Genomic DNA, 24,940 nt, shown 5'->3' with positions numbered 1-24,940 from the left:
TTAAGAACTTCTACTACTACTACTACTACTACTACTACTAATAATAATAATAATTTACTCATGTTGAGGCCAGAATTCAGGTAAGCTTTATTTTTTTTCTCCAAAATTTAAGTTGCTTCTATAAATGCAAAGTAATAGTAATTTTCTGTGCGGCCTCCATTTTTGGTCAGGAAATATGTCATCCTTCTCACAAGGGAAATGAAAATGATTTAAGTGAGGTGAGGACTGTCCTTTTAAGCCTGTCACAGGGGAAGCCTAACTGAAATCACTGGTCAAATAAGTAAAAATCGGACCATATCTGCCCTACTCTTGATTATTAAATGACACTGGTATCCACTGAGGAAGAAACTGAGCACTGGGGGAGACTTACCCAAAAGCTTTGGCCTACATCTGCCCTGCTCTAATGGTTTACCTACGCACGGAAAAGAAGCACAAATGAACTCTTAACAACTTTACATCCTTATAACACATTTGTGGTGAGAAACCAGAAGGTGATGGTAACCCAGGTAACGACTGCTAATTGCCTTTAAATATAAGGAAAATCAATAAGGTTGGCCTGGGGTGGCATGGCTACGGGGGCCACTGACAGCTTAGGCTGACCTGTAAATTCGAAAGCAATAAATACTTAAAACAATTTCCCTGCGGGGGAGCATGCAGCATCGTGCAGAAGGATGAGCCCAGGGTGGAACATCTACATCACAAGGAAAAATTTCCATAGCTTAACATTAACAGATACTAAAGAACTCGCTAAATAAAAAGCTAAAGAGTAACCTGATGTAAAATGCTAAAAATGAACATGCATCTCATTAAATTTCTTCTTAAAAGGCCTTAGAGCATCTGCGGAAAGAAAGACAGGTGAGGTGGATCAAAAAGTACAATGAACAATGGCAACAAGAATTTTAGTCCAAGAATATCAGAACAAATACTGGCTTTAAATGAAATGCTGCAGAAATTTCATCAAGTCCATGAGAAGTAAACAGAAAAACCCAGGCAGTCGCTTAGAATACAACTTCTCAGCACCAGAGGAATAGAGGGAATCAGCCCAGCTGAGATACAAACCCGTAGCACCAGAGAACGTGAGATATTTAGGACCACCTCTCCCCCCCGCCAATTTATTCAGACCTCACATATTATTCCATAAGCTACCTGACACAGAAGCCAGGAGCAGTACACCTGAACCACAAAAGGTTATATTCTCAACAGTTCCTTTTTTCAATGCGTAATTAAACGTGCTGCAACCAGTTGTATTTTTATTCTTCTAGAAGTATAGACTAAGAGAAGGTTTAAACAGCATATAATTTATTACATCAGGTGAATAATTCTGCCTCTTTTGAAATTATATTTCTCTGTAGAATCTCTCTCTCTCACAGTTTGATCCACATATAGACAGTTTGGCTACTATATTCAAGTTAGTACTAGATTTCCAAAAGCAGTGTCTATAGAGAATTTTGTAGGTATAGTATTGTGAATTTCCTAGCTAGTTCTGCAGCCGAATTAATATGTCTACTTAATAGTTATGCAAATAAGAAGATAATTCAGATGAAACCAACTCCATATTCTTAGATAATTACTCTTTTCTCATTTACATCTAGTTTTTGAGTATTAAACTACACAATTTTCTTATAACAAATTAAAATACAGATCTTAAACATCCCCTCAACCCCTGTCAGATTAACAATACCAGGCTTGCACTGTTAAGGGAAACCTAGAGGGATCCTATTTCACAGGATTTTCAGAAAGGAACTACACTCCCTTCAAAATCAAGCAGCCAAACACTTCAAGCTCAGATCAAGAGATCTCTCTTGTTCTGGAATTAAATGTTGCGTTTTAGACAGAGATCATAGAATCATAGAATGGCTAGGGCTGCATGGGACCTTTAAAGATCACCTAGTGATCAATCATTCCTACACTATTCAGAACTTTCATATAGTTAGCAGAACTTACAGCTGCACTCCAGCGTCTCAACCCCAGCTTCTCAGTTTATCACTGGAAGGAAAGCTGTCCTGGTTTTGGCTGGGGTAGAGTTAATTTTCTTCACAGTAGCTAGTATGGGGCTATGTTTTGGATTTGTGCTGGAAACAGTGTTGATAACACAGGGATGTGTTAGTTATTGCTGAGCAGTGCTTACACAGAGTCAAGGCCTTTTCTGCCTCTCACCCCACCCCACCAGCGAGGAGGCTGGGGGTGCACAAGAAGCTGGGAGGGGACACGGCTGGGACAGCTGACCCTGACTGGCCAAAAGGATATCTCACACCACAGGACGTCATGCTCAGCAATAAAAGCTGGGGGGAAGAAGGAGGAAAGCAAGACATTCGGAGTGATGGTGTTTGTCTTCCCAAGTAACCGTTACGCGTGATGGAGCCCTGCTTTCCTGGAGATGGCTGAACACCTGCCTGCCCATGGGAAGGAGTGAATGAATTCCTTGATCTGTTTTGCTTGCGCGCGTGGCTTTTGCTTTCCCTATTAAACTGTTCCTATCTCAACCCATGATTTTTCTCACTTTTCCCCGCTGATTCTCTCCCCCATCCCACTGAGGGGGAGTGAGCGAGCGGCTGGCTGAGCTAAGCTACCTGCCAGGGTTAAACCACAACAAACTCACTTTCTGTTGTTTGTTTAATTATATTTTGGAATGACCATTGACTACTATTAACTTGCTCAGTCAACATAGGTAGATCAGATGTGGCAACCTGGGATCTGCCTATATCAAACAGATAATTCATAAACATTTTACTTTCTCTTAGAGAAGCAGATGGTATCATTTGCTTGCATACAAAAAAAATCCTTCCTTAGTGTTGAATTAGATGCTTGCTCATTTGCCATGACTTCCAAATTTCATTTGCATATACAAACATAAATTACCTAGTTACTCATATGACTATACTTCCACATATATTCACCCATAATTCTAGTGGGGAATACAACAGGGAATACAACATTAATACATATTACTGTATGTACTAATGACTACAATTCAGCATTAATTATGTGCTCATGTCCCATTAGCTTCATGTGTTTAGCATGATGTACTGAATCAAGGACCAGTCCATACCCTATGCAGAACAGGCTGTACATAACTATTAAGAACATACATTGTGATAATACTCAAGTTCTGAATTAGGACCCCAAGAAGCACTAGGCACTGAGCAGAAATAGGCAGACACAGAACTGCTTCTAGTCTAATTGCTTAATCAATGTTAATACATATTTATGTATTCCCATCAAAATAATTTGAACTAATCATATATACATATGCTTACAGAATCACAGTATAAATAGATACTGACTGTATGGAGATAACTGACTCATGAAGAAAGAACTTAAAATTGTACATTTTCAGTTATATCTATTACCCTTTCAGAAGACAAAAAACTGCAAATACTATTGCATAGAATTATGAGCTTTCAAGATCTGGATTCTCTTCAATTAAGAAGGAAAACATTACTATTCTTTCCCCACCTCTAGCAAAAATCAGAGAAAGAAAAAATGAAAAAGATATAAATTTCCATTTAAGAAGAGAAAAAAAACCCTATAGAGAATAATCTGAACATCTTCAGATCTGTCTGTCTGAATATCTAATTCAGAAGAGATGAATATAGTAGATGAAGCCTACATTAAATAGAAAAGCAAAGAAACATACTAGAAAGTAATGAAAAAAAAAAAAAAAAGAATTACCAGGGGGAAAAAAAAACCCATAATCAAACTTTCAGAAAAGAAAGTTAAATAGGAAAAGGTCTTTTTGCTAAATAAATATAAAAAACAGTGAATGGAAAAGAATAGAGGAGCAATAATAATTTGAACTGATACAGTCTTCATGTACTGATCAAAACTTAACATAGTCTGGGTTTGGTCTCAAAACTAAAATAATAGCTACAAAAAACGTATTGATAAAGTGATTCTAAATCTATGCAGTATGATAAATGTGTTACTGGATAGGGAATAAAGAGTGTCACAAGCGTTAGGAACAGAAAACTTGATCTGGAATACTGTGTACAACTGGTCACTTGTGTTCAAACTGGAGCAGGAACAGACAAGACCTTTTAAGATACCTATTGGAACACGGAAACTATTACGAAAAGGGAAAGTAAAGTTGAAAACTTATATTACAGGTCTCTCAAAATAAATCTTATGATGAACATTAGGAAGGATGAACCTTTAAAGTTTAGAAACAATGTATACAGGACAAACAAGCACAAACTGATAATAAATTCAGCTCGAAAAATAGATAACGATTTCTAGCTATCAGAGAAGCAAAGTCAATTCCAGCTTTATGTCCCACTACACCAAGTTAATGGACTATATGAAATTGTTTTGAGTATGAAAAAAAAAAAGAGGTCTCCTCCCTTTGAATCTAAAATTATCAATACAATACAAACCCCCAAATCCAACAAACTGTAATATTAAACAATATTTTTTGAGATGTTATCCCTCCTTTGATTATAGAATGACTAAAAATTTTTGAGGTATGCTCAGAACCAAGAGGCTGCAGTTTCACCTAAAACTGAACACAAAGGCTTTAATCTTAAAATAAAGTAGACTGAGGTGATAAAGCCTGGGGATAATATTATAATAAGTTGAAAATAATAATGGAAAAATGTTTCCAAGAATATTTAGCTGAGTTTTTCTGAAATATTTCAGAATTGATTTGATTTGTATGAAGCTAGAACATCTTAACATCAAATAAAATGAAACAGTATAACTGATTTTATTAAACTCTTTAAATTTATTTCAGTGTTTTCATGAGCTAATTTCTTTTTTATTTTTTCCCGCACTGCTGTTAAGTATTCCATTTACTTGCTTAAAGAAAAAAGCAATTTTTTAATGATCATAATGTGCTTCCTACTCCACAAGCTTCCTTCTTTCTTTCACTAAGAGAGAAAAATATTTCTTTTCATAAAAATTAATGAGAAATACTTGCAATTTTCAGATCATTCCCCTTTGGGAAAGTGGCATTGTGAAATGACTGCTTCGGGTGTTTATTTTTAAAGAGAAAGAAAAGTTTCTTTTGAAAAGCCTTAGCTGAAGTTCGGAAATACAGAAGACATTCTGCTGAATCAGAAGCACACACAAAAGGCATACAACAGTGGTGAAAAACAGATGCAGTGTACACCCCAGTTTGCTTCCCACCAAAACCAGACTGGCCACCTCCAGTCTAAGGAAGGAAAGAGCTGTTTCTTCCTACCATTAATGTGCTCGCAAGACAGCCCAAATAGACCCCCACTAAGGGAACCAGGTCCATGGAGGAGCTGCAATGCACTGGAAAATGAACGTTAATTCAGGAAGAAGGGACTTGAATAAGTCATCGGAAGTGGCTTTGTACACTTACACCAAATAATTTATTATATTCTTTATTTTCTGCTGTTTCATTATGTTTCATTTTCAGTGCTAAAGTCTATATCTTCACTCAAGACTAGATGGAAAATTTTTCAACATTGAAAGGCTAAGACTACTAAACAAAACCAAAAGTGATTTGAAACACGATTTCAGTTTTAAAATGTTCATAAGGAAAATAAGGATTTTCAGCCTACAGCCCACAAGTTGGAAAGACACTGCCAGCAAAAGCATATACTGAATGTCATTTACTTCAGAAGTGACAGATAGAAAGAGTAATGGTTGAGAGAGCAGGAAGCAAAGAAAATGAAGAGGAAAGCTTGACAGGCCTCAAGAGATATTATTGCTTTATTTCCTGTTGTGAAGATTGTTATTCTATAGCCAAACACAACATTAAAGGACACACAGTATCTTCCCTAGCTGTTTATATCCCTAGCTTTCTTAAACTAAGCAGCAGTCTATACAGTTTCACACAAACTTACTTTTGAACAAGTTTTAATATTAATAAGATTAAAGCATGCTAACTCTACTGATTCAACTGTTATGAACTGTATTCTCAGTTCATCATTTCTAAATCACATCTGGTAGATTGGAATGCTTATCTTTGGAATATCAAACTGAATTAAATGTTGACTAGCAGTCAAGCAGAAATCAAAATATGCAAATTTTCACATATCTAAATTCCTTAATAGCTATCACCTATTACTAGCAATACCTAAACATTAATAGTAATTAAATAAAATTAAAAAAGAAAACAGTAATAGTAATAGTAATTAAATATGGGGATAATACACTTGACATTTCTTGTTTCATGACTCATTGCTTTTTAATTTCCCTTTATTTCTCTGAAAGAAAAGAATTCCAGATGAAAGTCACCTATAATAATAATCTAGGATATTAAGTAAACTATAAAGTCTGCAATTTTTAGTGCTGCCTTTTCGTGTTTCCTTCCTTAGCAGAAAGTTACATTCTATATAAGCTACCATTGAACAAGATAATTTTGCCACATTAAGTAGGGGCTTTTTTTCACCAGAACTTCAACAACTTTCAAACAGACCACTGCCTCTTCAATTACAACTCTCTTCACACTCTTTGGAATACCACATTTCATCAGTGGTTATAAACAATTATTCACCTTTCTGCTTAGATGTCATCATGGCCATGTTTCAACAACTGGAGAGCAGCACTTCTTGATACCTCGTGCTTCTTAGGATAGGAAAATGTTGTGCCTATTTTAAACTTAATAATGAAATTGAACCAGGCATATTTAACTGAATATGCTTCAAATAATCAGTTTTGCTGTAGTCTGAAAATGTCAATACAGTTGAAGAAAAACAAGTACATAGACAATTTTTGCTCTTACATGCAGGGCAGTCTGAAGCCTTTACATTCAAGTATCAGTTCTTACTCACCTGGGGAGGTCTACGGATGTAAATGGTTTATTCAAATGAGAAAAAACTGCAGGATTAAAATTCTTGTCAATGAGTGACTTTATTCAACTTCATACAATTCATGATAACTCCACTATGTAAATTGTTGACTTTACATTGCCTGAACATCTACTATCAATAGGTTTGCATGCAGAAACTCAACCATCTCTTGTCGCATCATGTTAAATATATGAAGATCATTTTAAAATCCATCTCTCTAACACAAGTGCAGACATACTTTGTTCCTGTTACAGGCAGGAGCAAAGAACAAACAAGGTACCTTTAGATAATGTCCAGCTGTATTTATCAGGGACCAAATGCCATTGCATTGATTAAGATCACAAAGAATGTATGTAATCCATATTAGGAGATTTCCTGCTTAAAGACTTTACCATTCACAAAACATCAATACTGATTTATAGACATAGCATGCAAGTCAGAATGGACCATGCATAACATAAAAGATGAAAAAATAGCAAATGGAAAGAGTAAATAGCTATAATGTCAAAGGGTTTCACACACTGAGGCAATGCAATCAATGGCAAACACTACATTTTTTAAAATAAACTTAACACCTCTGAAGTTCATCTGCGCATGCCACCGTCATGAAATGCAACTTTTCACTCACCAAAGTAGAGTTATGTGAAGCATCACCTGAGACCTCGGGTGTTCTTGTGCTGTTTGGAAGTCTGTGAGGGTTACGAGCTATCGCTTGGCACCAGCCCAGCATTTTCTCCTTCCACTTATCCCTTCTCAATTTCTGAAATTCTGAAAATAATTTAGATTCCCTAAAACATTGACACTTTGAATTTATTGCGTGCATGTCGCTGGATGCATGCCTTTAAAAACAGCTTATTAAGTTATATCTAAACCAGTTAATAAACATATTTTTAGAAGAACATGTTTATTTAAAGTACTCCAAAGGGTTACGCCATGCAGGTTAGAAAAGAACGATGCACTTTCAGCACACCTTACATGCATTAATAGTATTTCAGTGTCAGTAAATTCAGTGCCTTCTCCACATGTTAAATCTTTCTCAAGTTGTCACTTCAATTTAAAAAAGTGTTATTGTAAAGGAATTTTATACAAAATAACTGTGAGACCAGCACCATTTCTAAAACTGTATAACATTTGGATGCAATACCCCACATTCCCTGAAACAACTAGAAATAGCTCTAAAGCAGTAGCAGATATTAATTACAAATCAAGAGTGTGAAAACACACATGTATGTACTCATGTCCACACACACCAGAATACCTGGCTTGTCTTGAAGTGTTACACTAGGATGTATTCTAAATAGCAAAAAGTAATGTACACACGCCAGCAATAAACGCTCCATGCCAACTGTAAGTTGTATGTGAACTTCTTTTTAGTTTGTAACAGTAACAAAATACCTTTTAAGTAACCCTAACACATTCTGGAAATACAGCACTAGTAAGGGGGTTTTTTAAGTGTAAGAAACCTTCATAAGTATTTTTAAAATTTCACAATGTACTTTTCCCAGTTGAAATACATAATGTAGGTATTCAGTGCAAAACTTTGCTAATTGATTACAAAAAATAACTTCTAGCAATTTTTTTCTCCACAACAACTGAAGCAATTTATAATCTGGTTGTTCATAACATTTTTTTAATTTAAAATGTGTTATTCTGTAACATCATGAAACATAATAAACAAAAAGATTGAGCGCCTAGTACTCCGAACGAGGTTAGCACTAGACTGAATAGATCTGGAGCATACATACAATAATGCTAAAGACCTTACATGGTAAAGTAGCACCTATTTAATGTCATTGAATATTATGTGTTTGTAAAGTAGGTTTATTTTTTCTGCAATACATCTCCATGAAGTACATAAGAGATGCTTGCGTTTACAGCAGGCTTTCGTCTTCCCAGATTCTGCTTCTGACAAACTACAGCCCCTTCTTGAATAACTACAGCTTTACCGTTTCTGCACTTACCATTAATATATAATTTTCAAAGCATGAAATGCACTAAGCTGTACTTCTCCACACAATCTCGCAGAACTGATAGTAAAGAATAAGTGGGAACTAGCCTTAGCTTTGTCGCACTGGAGATGATTAGATGAATGAGTCTACAGGTGAGCTGATTCTTAATAATTTTTCAGTCTCTTGAAATCTTAACATGCGATAAAAATATATGCCAGTGAAGCATTAGTAACATGAAGACTGCCACACAGTCTGTTGTCTGTGGAGTCAAATCCATTTTTCCATTATAAAAGATTTCAGTTGTAGACTTTCAAGAACTTGGTCCTCCAGGGCATGAGTCCAACCCAGCAAAGGCTTCACAATGAGAAATCTAACTGAAGCACTGACTAAACTCATTGTCACCAACTTAGCAGCAGTTACGATTTCCACTGGATCAGAGCATCCACTCTCTTGCAAGCCCTGCAAGACTGTTTATTTTCCTTAATTTTGTGAATGCGCCTAGCAGAACTTTACATACCAAACTGGTTGTTTTTAAGAGTAAAGGAAGTACCACTGAACAGCTTGTGCATTTAAACAACCTGTACACAGATATAAAAAGTGAATCCATGTTTTAAATGCTTTTCATTGTATATCCAACATATCATGAAGTACGTATAAGTAAAACTGGAGAATCAGAAAAAGCATCAGAAGGACAAGCATATGCACATGTCCTCCTCTGCGATATGAGACAACCAATCACTATTTTTATTTTTTCAAGCTCCTACAGCAAATTCTAGGTAATTTCTACATGATTTGTGCTGAAATACTATTTACCAACTAAGCAGGACTGAAACAACAGTGGAGTCTGACTTCTAATTAAACTAGTCCCCATTCCATCCCCCCCACTTTTTAAATGGGAGCATACAAAATCTTCTGAGAAAGTAAAATGTCTTTTCAAAACTATTCTGATGTCTCTGGAATTTCCTGGTTTTCATTCAAAATTTCAAGCAGAAAGTATTTCAATATTGTTTACACTTTGCAAAATGAGACAAACCGTTTGGTTCTGCTGCTCTGGAACCTGTCACGGTGGTTCCTCACGTATTGCCCAGTAAGTGGAGTTTACGAGCAGAGGAGAGGAGCTCTATCACCTATGACACTGGTCAACTCTATTAAACTGGGTGAAAAGGGATGAGCTACTGCTGCTCTGTTTATGACTGCACTTGGGGCTGGGCAAAGAGGTACCACTTGCTTTACAGCTAACAAGTGAAGTTTGCAGAAAAGACGTTGAGCCAATCTTTCATGTCACTTGAACCTTCATAGACAGACAAACAGCTCTGGGGAAGTGGTTCTCCATTTTGTAAAATCAAGCAGTAAAACGTTTCATTACACACAGGACTTAAGGGCAGATTTAATTTGTTAAGATTGCTGAACTGCATTCTCCCATGATCAGTAAGTTATTGTTGTGCATTGTTTGTGCAGATGCCTGGAAACTAGAGGTTAATGCTGGCTAGAGAAAAAAAAAATGCTAAAAAAATTAAAAAACCACAAAATGCATATGTGGAATAAATGTAAGAATTTTTTGACATCTCCCCCAGAAGAATACTATATAAAGATTACAGCCCAGAGGAATGTATATATATTTTTTTGGCTTGCTATGTCTGAAAAGATCTTAGACTTCACTGCTCCTCTGAATGCACACCATGAACAAGAAGGCTACACGCTCAGCTGGTGCAGCTCACTGTTTGGGAGCCCTTTACTGCTTTGGTTCTTCCCTGAAGAAAGAATATGAACTTGGGGAAAAAAAAAAAGGATATAACTTTTAAGAAAGTCTTCACTCTGGTTTTAAAAGACTATTTCAATCATTATTTAGAAGATACTTCTCTCCAGAACACTGTTCAGATGGAAAACTTCCTGACTGTGCTCTCACAAGAATATCCAGTCTTTCTACTACTGAAAAAACAAACAAAAAAATCCCTTAAAATGATCATTCTCACACTTCCTTCTCTGGACCGAATACACACAAATATGTTTTTGCAAAGGTAATAAAATTAACCTAGTATATTTAAGACAAGTGGTTGAAAAGATACCCTAGGAATAAAACATATGGTTCCCAATTTCCTAGAGCTCTAAGGCCAGATTAAAAGTCTGCTACACCTACTGATGAGCAGCTGCTCACATGAGTAGTTAGCTGGAGCTTCCTTTTGAACCATCACACCCTTGACCACTTACTAAGAGGGAAAGCTTCAGGTCTTCAATGAAGACCTTTCCTAATGTTCTATTACTTCTTATGAATTATTATCTTACCATTATTTTAGGCTTGTATTTTAATATAAGTTTATGTGTCAGGCTACTTTGTTTCTGATTGTCTACCAAATTTTCAAGTAAACTTTTAGCGGGAATGAACCTATATTTCTGCATGTTTCAATGTACAGTGAATTCTTCCAGAGATGTGTTTAGTGTAGAGAAGTAATGCAAACGCCACCAGCTCTAGTCATATGCTCCTCACATTTGGGGTAGCTAGAAGCCACCTCAACCTGAGAATACAATTCTACACATCATATGTAAGCATACAATACTACACACTTTGGATTTGATCACAGGTGAAGTGAAAAAATAGCTTAGTCTAGAGAATATTCTACAAAATTATTCTGCACAGCTGGATAATCCTGGTACTTAAAACTGACAAAGAACCATAAACCCCCGGCAACAGCTGTAGTTCAGTGTGACAAAGGTAACTACTTGCAGTCATTACCTTATGAGTTTCTACACAGTCGAGACAGGCATATGACATTTTAACAATATGCAGCAGAACTTCTATAATGTCAGCTGGCAAGAAGTCTAGGTTCTCAAAGTTTTAAAACCTTTTAGAAACATGTTAGTTTAGAGCTCCACAGAGTCTAACTGAGCCACAGGTGTAGTGAAGAGTGGATGCCCAAGATCAGTGCGTGCCATCTACCTGCGGCAACAGCCTTCCAAGGATCTGCAAGGAGACCGTTCCAAAGAGTGACATCGCCATCACCCCTCAGTAAGTGATCAATCAATCCTTTCTATACTGCCTGCACCTGTGAAGACAGGGAATAATCTGATTATAGCTACAGCCCTGTTCTGTTCCTCTTGGGGTGCAGAACTCCTTGGAACATTTGCAATTCTTCTTTTTTGCCCTGAGGAATCAAAATGATGACTACCCCTGTACAGATCATAATTGAGAGGAGGACTCTGCACTTGCTCATACAACTGAAGAACCACCACCCCAAATAAATTGCCTGAAAAAAACCTTAATTCATCCCCTATAAATTTGTTTAAAAATAAAATAATTACTTTATTCATACTTTTTCAAGGGAGACAATTTTTACTTATAATCTAGGCAAGCAAAGGGACATACAGAATTATAGATTCAAGTACATCTTGCACAATATTAGTACTAAGTAATAGGGGTTTAGTTAAGGAGGATGTATTAAAAATTAGCCAGTTACATGAAATAAAAGCATAATGTCTCCAAAAAAAGTTCATTAATCTAGCAAGAGAAAAGAATCGGTAAGCTTAATTCAGGAATATAATTAGAGTCAGGTAATAAAGGCCTCAACAAAGGCTGAATTAAGATGAAGTACGTGAGAAGGTTATGCTTTTTCAGTCCTTACCAGGATCTAACAGCTACCATAGAACAGCAGGAAATTGAACACAAAACATACTGTTCTTTATCTAAGCTAAATAGTTTTGTTCTCTGGGTTCGAAGATTCCCAACAGCAATCAAAGTGATGGTATTTGTCCAGCAACTAAATACACTGCATGACTTGGCAGATCACCAAAATATTGCAGGAGTAGAGCTGCAGGAATATTGAAATGCAAATAGCCTTCAATTGCTGAGCTCTGCTAAGAGAAATACAGTCCCTGTTGTTGTTTGTATATCTCTTGTCTGAGTCTTATCAAGTTGTGACTTCCAATCGATTATTCTAATGTGAATACAAACCCAAATTCATGGGCTGGATGCACTAGAAAGCTCTGATAAATTGTGCTCTTTTTGTGTCACCAGCGAGCCATAGGCTTTTCTCAACCAGCAAGTCAGTATTATCCTACGACTGCTGTGTTTCACAAGAACAGTTCAGTGTAGCCATAGCATAACAGCATAATGACTCTAACTCCACATTTTTACAAATAAGAAGCTGAACCTCAAGTTTGAAAAGTATCTCTATATTAAAAAAAAAAAAAAAGAGAAAGTCATATTAGAATATATGTGATCGTGCCAACAGCTGTAAAATATTCCAGTCCAGTACAATTCAGTGGTGCTCTTTAATGTCAGGGGGAAAAAAATTAGTTTCCACATAGAAATTTGATAACTGTTGGTAAAAACTTCTTTTTTCATCAAAAGTGCCACTTGCCCCTCCAAACTGAGGAGTAATTTTGTAAGAAACAGATGAGTCCAGCATTTAATTAATATAACTTGCAGTGTCAGTAGCTTTAAAGGCCATCAAGCTAGTAAAATGTTCCTGACTGATACCTGCAGCAATTAGCTAGAATATATACCTAATGTGCTAGCCTCATTAAAAAAAAAAAAAAAGCAGAGACCAACAAAAAACAAGCACACTTGCCCACAAATTACTCAGTTGACACCTAGAATGATGGTACCGATCAAGATACCAGTTTTCTTGTATAGCTACTGCATAGACACAATCAAACTCCTCTGCATTAAGTGGATGCAAGAATCGGAATTCAAACATGTTCTCATATTTATTAATGACTGATTTCAGAAGTGCTTCTAGGGCACTACTTGAAGAGTAAACCCAATTATGCACAAGTAAATGCAATTCCCTAGCTGTAAAGACAAAACAGTGTTGTCATTTAACTTAGTTATGCTTACCAAATGTGTCACTTCAGCAGCTCTTTAAAAATACAACCACAGTATCAGCACCCCTCTTTAGAGTATTAGAAGTTTTATTATAATCAAGTTTTCTAGAACTTGCTTCAATTGTTTATTTAAGCCTGCAAAGTGTCAACTATAGCATCTTCTTTAATTACTACCTATATTATCCAATCAATTTTCAGAGACTATAAAGTGGCTATTTTGACACTCCTGTACCATAATTAACCATATCGTTATTTCCAGCTAAAGCCAACCTATGTTTTGTTCTTTTCTGTTACACTGCTAATATGTATTTTAAGTTGTCCTTAGCATTTCAAGGCTTTGATTCCTTTTTGTCATAACTAAGGATCCAATTTTCCCTCATTACTTAAAATAGTTTAATCATTGAAAATAAATCAATTTAAGATGACTGGTACAAAAATTACTGCAGCTAACATTGCTTTGTCTAACCACTCCATAACCACTACACCCAAAGAGTGACAAGAAATCTTTAAAAGCTTTCAAAGAAAATAGTCTTTTGGGCTGCTAAAGATAAGAAAATTGTGGGTATGTTTGTCTTTATAGTCACACTTTTTTTTTTTTTGCACAATGAAAAGTATCTCTTGTGTAAAGCAGAAAGCAATTTTAAATCACTCCAGGCTCTTTACAGAAACCATGACAGTTTTTTTTTCCCCATGGTAAATTTTTAGCATTGTAATTCTACCTCTTTGCAATTGTGAAGACTGCAAGAAGAAAATGTTGAGAAATTAGAAGGAGAAATATATATTTATGGCTACTGATTTAATATCTAAAAAAAATAATCTTTACAGATGTAGATACTGCCAAATCTATATTTGCATATGCAGAGTTTAATTCTACTTTTTTTTCAAACTATTTTAATAAGGAACCTCTATATCATCACCAAATACGACTTTGTTTTCTAAAAGGTTCTTGCTCTTAACATCACAGCTACTCTTCTTGGGAATGCTTTGTTCATCCAAGGTTAGATGTCTCCATAGAATTGCCCTCAGAGCTTTCAAAAGCAATGCAACAGTATGTGCTCCTGGCATGTTCCTGCCTACAGGTAAGCGACGAAAGGGTGCCTAATCCTTCCCTCGGGACCTCTCCATGTAAATTCCAGATGCATCAGACTCCCAAGTAGAAAGGAGAATGGTCTTGAAACAAACATAGATTTGAGAACAAGAACAAAGTACACGTTTTTGCTTTGTGAGTTTGCATATATTTAACCATACACGATTGCCAAGCAGCTTAAACCAAAGCTTCAATCAATAAAGGCATGACTGGTAAGTGCACGTGTTAAAACCATACTGAGCGCTTGGCAGATGGAAATTCTTCAGGGAAGCCATAGAAATAGCAGAAAGTGTAACAAGCAAAAAATCCACAGGAAGGTAAACCATTAACTAACTCATAAAGTTATGCATGCAGTTATCCAAACGCACAGGGCATAAGAAGCTAAAGTAAGTCTTTAATGGACTTTGTTCTGCAAATGTAAAAGGAAAAGTCTATCTCGCAAAGCTTTTCCTCATTCTTATGTGGTTTATTTAGAGAAGAAGGGTATATTTATGGTGTAAGATAAAACCCACTTTGAATCAGGCAGATCTCACTATTGAAGTAAAATAGGAAGATGAAGACAGAAGTAGCTTTTTTTTTAATCCAATAAAGGTTAGATGTCTGAAAGACATAATTTAACCACTAAACACCCCTGTTTCAAAGGATGAATAATTAATACTGAATTTAAATTAGTTTTTAAGAACAAAGGGAAAATCACATTAAATCACATTTCATTGAAGTGCCAGAAGTACACACACCAAAGTGTGCTAAGACCGTGCTTGGACCAACAGAAGTATCTTCCCTTTGTCAGAGAAGTATTTTTAACAGAAGTTCTTCTTCTGTTAGAAGAACGCCAAATACAATGTTCTGGGCAGTCATAAACCATCCTCCTTTGACAACCCTAAACACAGAAACCTCATGCTTGTGAGCAGTTTGGATACTGCGCCTGTGATAGGTCTGTGATGGTCATCAGTGCTGGAATAAAGGCATACCCTGTTGCTTAGGTACTCCTGCTCTTCATAATGCTATCTGTAACAACTCTATTGCAAGGCAGGCTGTATCAGAAGGCCACTGCTACTTTATCTTTGCTGGTCTCTTAAATTTTTCTTACCTAATTTCAGGTAGTTTTCATTTCAGAATCTCTTTTAAGGTGAGTGACAACAACCTGACAGGAATGCAATCACTGCACCCCAACTAAATTAACAGAAACACTTCTGTGAAATTCTCACCTGTTCCAGTAGGTTCATTCTGTATATAGAAACAAGGTGAAACAAAACTTTTTTTTTTTTTATAAAAACTTGAGAATAATTAAGTCCATTACACCTGGCATATTTTCTGCATGTATTCTCTGCTGACTCTTTAAGGATAAGAGACAATGTGGTCATACATTATTGTCGATTTTTTTTTTTAATTCACGGTGCTTAAATAAGTGGTTTATGTAGAAGTACGTTTCATTATTGTTTTTGACTCTTTGTGCTTTCTTTCCCAAACAACTGTAGTATAAAAGCATTACTATTAAATAAGTGCTCATCAAATGGTGAGTAGTAGGTTAACAATTTAAAATTATACTTCTTTGATATTAATTAGGTTTTTACATTTTGCCTCATTTTTTAAAAAGTTTTATAATAAATTAGGTTCAGGCTTAATTTGAAACTATTTGAAGACACTCTTAAAAATCCCATTAATTTATGTTTAGAGTGCCATACTGATATTTACCCAATCTTCTGGCACCTCTCCAGATTTATTATCTATTCAGCAAAACATTTCTATTTATTTCACTAACTTAACTACAAACATAAAAACTAGAAGGGCTACATAATCCTTCAACTTCTTTTTTTCCTTACTTAATTTCTCCAAGTATTGTCCGATTTACTTTTGGACAGTAGCCAGAGTGACAAGAATAATTGCTTCCAATAATTATGTCACCATAATTATTATTGTCTAATGAGAACCCCACTTAAACAAAGTATTATTTCAGCTATTTGAGTCGTATTTTTGTACCTATGCATTCACTTCCAAGGCCTACTTTTGTATTTGTTTTCTGGAAATTGCAGTCAAAAATTATCACAGTAACATTATTCAAAAGTTTATTCACATAATTATTAGCTTTTAGGTTAACATATACTTTACTTATGTAAGGAACTAGTTATTTAAGCTGTTACCAGTAACTGCAGCATTAGGCCAGTAGGCCAGTAATTATTTATAACTTAAATAACCAGAATCCGTTTATCCTGAAGAACCCTGAATAGGCCATCTGTCATTATTTCCTCCTAGCAGAGGTCAGACCTTAAGTCATGATCTTCATAATATGTATCGGGAGGAGGGGGGATGAAATAGGATTACTTGCAATAGTATATTTCAGTTATTTTAGTGGTAACAACTATTTAATGGGCTTATTTAACCTTTGTTAAAAAGTAATCAAAATTTTCTGTCTTCAGCAGTCTGTTACAAGTTTTCATCAAATGTAATCTGGTTCTTATATCAACTTATTAGGTAGTATACCCAGTTAATCCTTCATGACAACATAAGCCTTCTTCAAAATATTTAGCAGAATTTTCCTTATTACAATGCATACAACTGTTTTAACAAGTACCTTCCAAGAGAATACCAAATTTCACTGTCTTCTAACTAATTTCACCTCAGTTTCCAGAGGTGACTCTGAGTTTTCTGTCAGCTAGCATTCAAATTTCATGACTATTCATCAGTCACAGGATACCTAAAAATTTGTAATGGTGGATATGACTCTTTTGCTCACTAATAAGGAGCAAATTCCTTACAAACAGTATTTATTAAAAATAAAAATAAGCTAAATGCAGCCAGAAGCCAAACAATAATGCTTTATAAAATTATCTAACAGAATATGAGGTACTGACAGCTGAACAAAAATTAAAACATTATGATAACAGACCATAATGATTTACTAATTATTTTCCATAGAGAATATAGATTTGTGCTTCTTTGTGAGATGCAAACAATACAGGACACGTAGTTATCATAACCACAACACTCGTGGTTGCCAGCAAGCTAAGATTCACATATGCACATCACATCTATAATATGCCATTCTTCACAAACCATTAAAAAAACCCCAAAGATATAGTATTTTTCATGTTTGCTAATTAAAGCATAAAACTAAGCACAGCATCAGTTTCTCTCTTCTATTTCAAAATAACACTAAGCACAAAATAGGTATCCACCCTCTTGCAAGTATTTCCAAAGAACCTCAAAGAAAGAAGACATTAGCAAGGATGCTGACAAAATGTAAAGTTATAAAACTGAGATCTTGAGTGTACAGCAGAAGACAAACGCAATGCTTGACGGCACAGCGTTGCTCCCGGGCTCCCTTTAGTGACTGGGTGAACACAGGGAGATGTACAACTCTGCCATGGCTGTGGTGCAGCAGCTCAGGCAGCCAAGGCTCATCCTGTGCCACCCAGAAGGTTTGATCTCTGCCCCTGACAATCCCCTGAAGCATGTCATCTTGCAGTTATAACATTCTCTGACTTTGCTGCCATCCATACTGCTTTCTTTTAGGCTACACTGAACACTGGTGCTGAAGGTGAGACAATAGCATGCAGTCCAGCGGGGTGCAGAGATGCCCGTGGCAGCTGTGGGATGTGACCAGGCACAGCGCAGTCCTGTACAAAGGTCCCATTCCAAAAGCTGTTTAATTGCTGTGCCGAAGAGCAGCTCTGTGGCTAAGCCATACGCCTTGCCCTCATAAGAACTATTGGACAGTGGCACTAGACCTCCTTAAGCAGTCACACAGCTTCTCAGATAAGCTCAGCGCGAACTTGAGTAGCTCTGCAGTGTCATTTAATGAGTTATCTTCATGTCTTTAGTGTGCCCGTGCCCCATAATACCCAAGCACCCCACAATTTTGAAGGATTTGTTTTCTCATCATCTCTGTGAGATGAACGTGCTACTCTCTGTCTTCTACAGATGAGGCATGAGAGACAAGCCCTAGCTTCCCAAAGATACTTTATACCATTGATGACCTGCATTAAATTCCTTCTCAAGGGTAACCATGTTTTTGTTTCAACAATACCTGGAACCAAACCTTCCGCAGCCCTGACAGGCAATGTAATTCACTGACACAGAGCCTCTCCTGTGCATAAATACTAGCCCTGCCTGGCTGTTTCTTCAGCTATTTTTCCCAATGCACTATTTTTTTCCTGTTTTGTGAAAGTTTCTCTCTCTTAACATACCAACTCTGACTTCTTCTGCCTTCAGCACCAATCTATGTACGTTTTTTGTTCCAATCACTAAAATATATAGCATTTCTCCTGCATAAAATAGCCTCTTGAGCTGGTCCGTAGGTTATGCCTCCTTTCTTCAGCTGCCCAGTTCCTTGAAGTTCAAATTCTATTCATTTAGACTTTTACACAATTTACACTGAATTCAGACATTTTTATTTCTTTAAGGTTTAATTAAGGTTTGTAGTACTTTGACATTTCTAGCTCTCTGTTATACCATTTATTTTCATATATATACGTCTCTAATCACAGCATTTTTACATGAAGGCTCTCTCTTATTTGAAGTAAGCAAGCATCCTTCCTTTCTAGCACTAATGTTTTTATTCTCTTCAGAAAAATATATTAAACTAGCAATGTTTGTTGAAAGAGTTAATAAATAGGAATTTCACTCACAAAATTCTGGCAAGCTGCTAGAACCAATACATTACAAAATTAAGTAAGCACTCATAAAAGCACATCTACAGATCTGTATAACTTGAACAAACCAATTTTTACTACATTATCAGGAGAATTATTTACAATTTTGAAATGCATGCCATGCTACAAGGTCTCAACTAGCTAATGGGAATAAGTACGTTATTTCCCAATGCCATTCCACTCCCTCTTCCTCAAATGCATGAGTGAACTGAGAACACACTTGCTAAGTACTAGCTCAACAGAGGAGATTTTATTAACGACCCTTTCTCTGTATATAGCTCCACAGAAATCAACTTTGGCTCAGGAAACACACAATAACAGAAAACAGAGATGAACGCAAAAGCATACCTAGCTAGTTGGCCTATATTCAACTTTAACACTTATTTAGAAAGGTAAACAGAGAGAAACTAACTTTGAAAGTAAAAGTTGTATTTAACTGTAGGCCAGCCACCTGCAAAACTAAGGAGCATTTCAAGAAGTCTTGAGGGGAAAAAGAAATGTGCTGGTGAAAATAATTACATACAGGCTGGCTTGTTATTGCTACTGAAAGTACTTATTTTAAAAGACTCCAAGCGCAAAATGAAGATCCCAGCCTCTCCCTCAGCTTTTGCTATATCTGGCATATAGCAAATCCAGGTCAGACCCCTGATAATCAGGTGGAAGTGGACAGGAATAAGAGAAAGACAAATAGAAAAGCGCAGACAAGAGACTCAAACAGTGGGGTCAAACACCTTACATGTGATGTGAAAAATGGGAAAATGAAACGTGCACAGAGTATGTAATAAAGCAAAGCAGCAGGAAGAGGAACCTTATAGCCCAACATGACAGTGGCCTTTGGGCACTTTCTTATAGTTGAACTTCCATGGGCATGTTTAAGGGTTCATTAATCCACTCTGCAAATCTTTACAGTTGAGTTAAGAAGTGAAGGACAGTCTGTCAATCTTCTGTCCGTGCTGAAGCTATGTCACATTTTAAAGGATCAGGACCTCCCCAGGCTGACAGAGGAGACGTGCCAGTATGTTTAGAATGACAATCCATCTATCTGTGCCAACAAAGCACTACGACATGGTGTCCTCAGGAAGGGACAGACTATTCTCAGACACAGAATATACTGATTCCCTGAGTATATATTTACTTAAGTCTTTACTGACAACCCATGGGACTGCAGTTTGCTTAGAGTGTTAACAGCTGTTGTTAATACAGATTAATATTATGCATTTTATATGTTTCCTGCACTGTAATAGAAAATACTTCTGCGCTAAGAATGTACTTCTACCTGATATCTAAGATCATGTCATCAAGCAAAACAGGTAATAGTTTTTATTTTTGCTTTTTTTCCAAATGACATTTAAATGAAAGTTCCATCATAAGACAGAAAGAAATGCATCTCTCTGTTACCATACATGCAAAATTTAATCCCAGAAATTTATTTTCCCACCAAGTAAAAAGCCCACATGAGTGGCAGTGTAGAATGAAGGTGCCAGCTCAAATTTGCTTTTCAGCGGAGCAGTAGCTCTACTACAGAAGGAATACTTTTTACAGTTTTACAGAAGGCACCATATAGTCCTTTAAGTTACAAGAGTATCAAAAAAGTCCTGAAATAGAAACAACACTGGGAATTTAAATATGTTTTGCTTCATGTAAGCTCTGCAAAAGTACAAAGAGGCATGGTATCAAAAGTGTGAAAATTACGCAGTTTCTTTGCTACTGCCACTAACTGCTGCCACACTAAAAAAAATGTACTAGAATGTACATTTTTCACATTCAGAGACTGGCAAAATAATCAAAATGTACAGACAAGAAAAATGTCAAGCTCACCCTTTAAACACTATGGGATTTTACTAATTAGGGTCTTCTCCAGTACAGTTCACACACTAATGTCAGGGGAGGCTGATTATATAAATCTAATTAAATGTTAGGACAACACTATATCGACATTCTTCATTGACAACCACTAATCAGTCCAGGCAATTTATCAGGTCAACAGAAAGCTATCACAGCCTTACAGTGTAAAACATACAGCAGTAGAACGAAATAGTTCTACTAAATAGTCTACTAGCCAAAATATGAAATATTTTATGCTCACTCATTTTTGTTCCTCCTCTTAGGAAGAAAGATATTTGAAATAAAATTTCTATCATAAAGTAATTCATACATAGTAGTGGGAATTGGGGGTTCCAAAATGTAAATCTTTGTCTTTTTCGATAAAGAACTATCAGGAAACAATCAGCAGCATTCTCAGCATGGCATTAATTTCAACTCCCTGCTAAGAGTTTATACTCACCATTTAATCTTTATTTGTACAGAATAATTCATTTCTCTCCTTCATTCATCAAGCAGCAGGTAAATATGTTAAATATTCTTCTGAAAATGAAGCAGCTAGTCAATCTTCCGATTTGTGTCAATTAGCCAGAATCAAACCAAGACAGCTTGGTAGGTGATAAGCAAGATAGGTAGATTCTTATTCCCAGTACCTGTGTCCCACTGACTTTTTTGCTGTTTCTCTATCCTTCTGTTTTGTGACGGTTTAGTTAAGAACAATAGTTCTTAGAGGGAAATCTATTAGGATGTTTTAAACATTTCTCAGCTACTTACAGAAATAACCCATAGGTATCACCAAAAACCTCTCTAGTAGATTTTGAACTAATCTTATATTCAGAATTGATGAACTACACATTGCTAATGAAATAAGTATGATAAAAATATTCTACAATAAGTCATCACAGAGCTATTGTTGTCACAAGTCTAAATTTCAGACATATGCTTAACCTGATTCTGAAGAGCCAGTATATCTAAATTATTTATATTGCAAAATCTAGTTTCCAACAAGTATGAATTAAGATTCCCATAAACTATGCTTAGTGTTTGTTTTATAATGGGGAATCTCAGATTAACAGAAAATTGGATTAATTAGCTTTGAACATTTTAAATAGGTTTGCTTGACAGTACTGTTTGCCAGTAGTGAAGTGTAACTATATTCACAATTAACAAAAGCTGCAATTAATTTTTAAGTTATTCTGGAGTATTGTATTGTATGGTTTCGATCAGTTAGTACTTGCACAGAGATGAAACCTGGCCTCGACTCTTTGGCTTCACATAAGAACTGGAGGTTGCCTAAGCAACTCGTGCTGTGACTACCTTTAGAAAATACACCAGTAATGGTCTTCAGAATTATTAAGCCAGGCACCTTCATAATGAGCTAAATCTAAAGTGAAACAGATAACGATGAGGTAATAGGGAAGAACAGGTAGAATCCTATAAAGGCACATCCCGCTTCTTTGACTCCTTACAGTTCTTGGTGGAAAGTCAACAGTATAATGAACAAAGATGAGAAATTATTATTTACCTGGACTCTCAAAGAACTTTAGGTCACAGCTTCCCAAAAAAGATATTTAAGTAATCATGAGCAGCAGGTAAAGTTCTGTGTTGGGCAAAAACATGTCTCGGTTGAGCAACAGCAGACAGGAATAAATGAGTTATTTCTATTGTGAAAAGAAGACAGCTTCAAGGTTTTACACTAGGGTCTTCCAATTTTGAAAATTAGGAAGTATCGCTTGAAGGAAGTCATTGAAGCTGACAAATCCAACAATAAGTTGAAAAAACCACCCAAATTATAACAGCCTGGTATACGTGCACTATAACCTCATTAGTTCTAGGGTCACATACTGTTTTTCCTTGCATTATTTCATACACACAATGGAAAATAATCACTTAACGGAGAGGAGAAAAAAACCAGAACATGAAACCATGTTTACTGTACTGTCTAGATCCTCCTTCAAAACATGAATTTTAATTTCCTCATAGGTTTTACTATAGCATTAATAAACACACAGAAAACTCTCCATTATCCACACGTCATTAACCATACAGGGTACAAGTTAGTCGCGCCTCTGACGCAGTCACAGCGTTGGTCTGTGCAGAGACAGCCTGGCTCTGAACACTTGCTTTTGCTGACCTATGACATGGCTGCAGCCATACGGGTTACAGGGCTAGAAGCAGTTCAGGTGTGAAATGGTTATTAAGCAAGTCCGCATCCAAGTTGACTTCTGAAAAGCCACACGAGCATTGCCCTTCAGGAGCCACAGCCCATGAAGGTTTGCTAGCAAAAGCCACGGCATGAACACATGAAGCCAGCCGTGGCCACGCTGCACCTGAGCAAAACTTACCTGATGCTTGAGGCACCAGAAAATTCTGTGAAAGGGTGCCCAAGCATTCCTGATTGAATCCATTTGAGTGAAGATGAGATTACTAGTTCTCTGCAGGCCATATCCCTTTATACCCTGGCGACACATTATGTGGGTTTTCCATTATTCCAGACAATGAAAAACTGATTGCTACTTGCCAAAGTTTACGTGAATTAGTTTTACAACTTCACAAAAATCATTTAGGTGACAGCTCAGAAATAAGCTTCTTTTATTTTTTTGATTCTTGTGAAATATAGGTGCCTACCTCTTTCCACTCCTATACCCCTTTTAAGGGAAAATGCCTCTAAGAAGTACTTCTCCAGGATTTATGCAAGGAGCGACCTTTACTGGGACTGGATGGAGTGAGAATTAGGAAGGAATATTTCCTCCCTCAAGTATTCTCTCTCTTTGGCTCTTTTATTGGAAAAAATATATTAACATTTATCCTTTAATGGCATTTTCATTAATGTTAAAGCATTCATTTTAAACTTGTGACATCCATAAAGTTTATTTGTGAGGTATTTCATAGATATGTGATGTTATTTTGTTTTTCACCTCTGCAACACACAGTATTTTTTACTGCCAAGGGAGGAGAATAAAAACTGCCTCACAATAACATTCATATCTTTCCACTCCTACCATATTCAGGAGGCTAAAGCAGTCCTGTACATAATTTATAAAGCCTAAAGGGGGCTGGTAGACTTGCAGTTTCATTTTGCCCAACAGCCTTGTCCTTGCCAGTTTGCAACGTGCCATTAAGAGATCTGACCTGAGCTGTCAGGAATCCTCCAGTCACCAATAGAAATTTAAAGTTTTGTGGCTTTGAATTCCCATTAATCCTTAATTCTAGATTGAAATCTTGGTGCAAACCCTTAATATTATGCATCTTCCTCAGCTATCTAGTTCCACTAGATCTCTCAGTTTTTAACTGGCTTTGTTCCCTCTGAACAGTTTTGCACAGCATGAGGAACATATGGGCTCGTGCATTTAAGAAAGGTTTCTAAGAGTTTGAAAAAATAGAAATCTCATATTTCAAGATTACATTTCAGTTAATTAAGCAAATCTATATTATTTGGTTCAAGAACTGACTCAATGAAATCTGTCATTCCCAGAATTTCAAGGATCATGAGAGCAGGGCATTTGAGTGATAAACCCATGGGAACACAGCTGGTGATTTTACAACAACTTGTGAAGGCTATGAAAAGTGTAAACTTCATCACCTCTACCACATGCTACAATTTATGTCTCACATAGAAGACAAACATCTGCTCCAGAAATTAAAAAAAAAAAAAAAACAAAACCAAACCCAAAACCACACAATGAAGTTTGTCAAGAAATTTCTCAGCTTAGCAGGAGAAATAAAGTCAGTAATGAATCTAAAGAGTCTCTAGCTTCAATAACTTTTACAGACATCTAATATCACAGAATTTTTAAGGAAGCTTAGGGTTATGTACTGAAACAAAACAAAACAAAACCCTCAAAAAACACC

The 24,940-nt window shown here is 36.2% G+C and overlaps 1 protein-coding gene across 1 annotated transcript in view; it reads right to left on the bottom strand.

Moving 5' to 3' along the window:
* MARCHF1 (membrane associated ring-CH-type finger 1) overlaps positions 1 to 24,940 on the bottom strand; it is a 173,465-nt gene that overhangs the window by 90,322 nt on the left and 58,203 nt on the right. Inside the window, exon 2 of the mRNA XM_075499246.1 lies at positions 7,387 to 7,526. Within this exon, the coding sequence (XP_075355361.1) occupies positions 7,387 to 7,488 (102 nt within the window). The 5' untranslated portion in view covers positions 7,489 to 7,526. The remainder of the gene's footprint in view (positions 1 to 7,386; positions 7,527 to 24,940) is intronic.

Source organism: Mycteria americana, chromosome 4 (assembly GCF_035582795.1).
Source record: "Mycteria americana isolate JAX WOST 10 ecotype Jacksonville Zoo and Gardens chromosome 4, USCA_MyAme_1.0, whole genome shotgun sequence".
Taxonomy (NCBI): domain Eukaryota; kingdom Metazoa; phylum Chordata; class Aves; order Ciconiiformes; family Ciconiidae; genus Mycteria; species Mycteria americana.
Note: the sequence above shows the minus strand (reverse complement) of the source record. Positions and strands in the feature narration are given on the sequence as shown.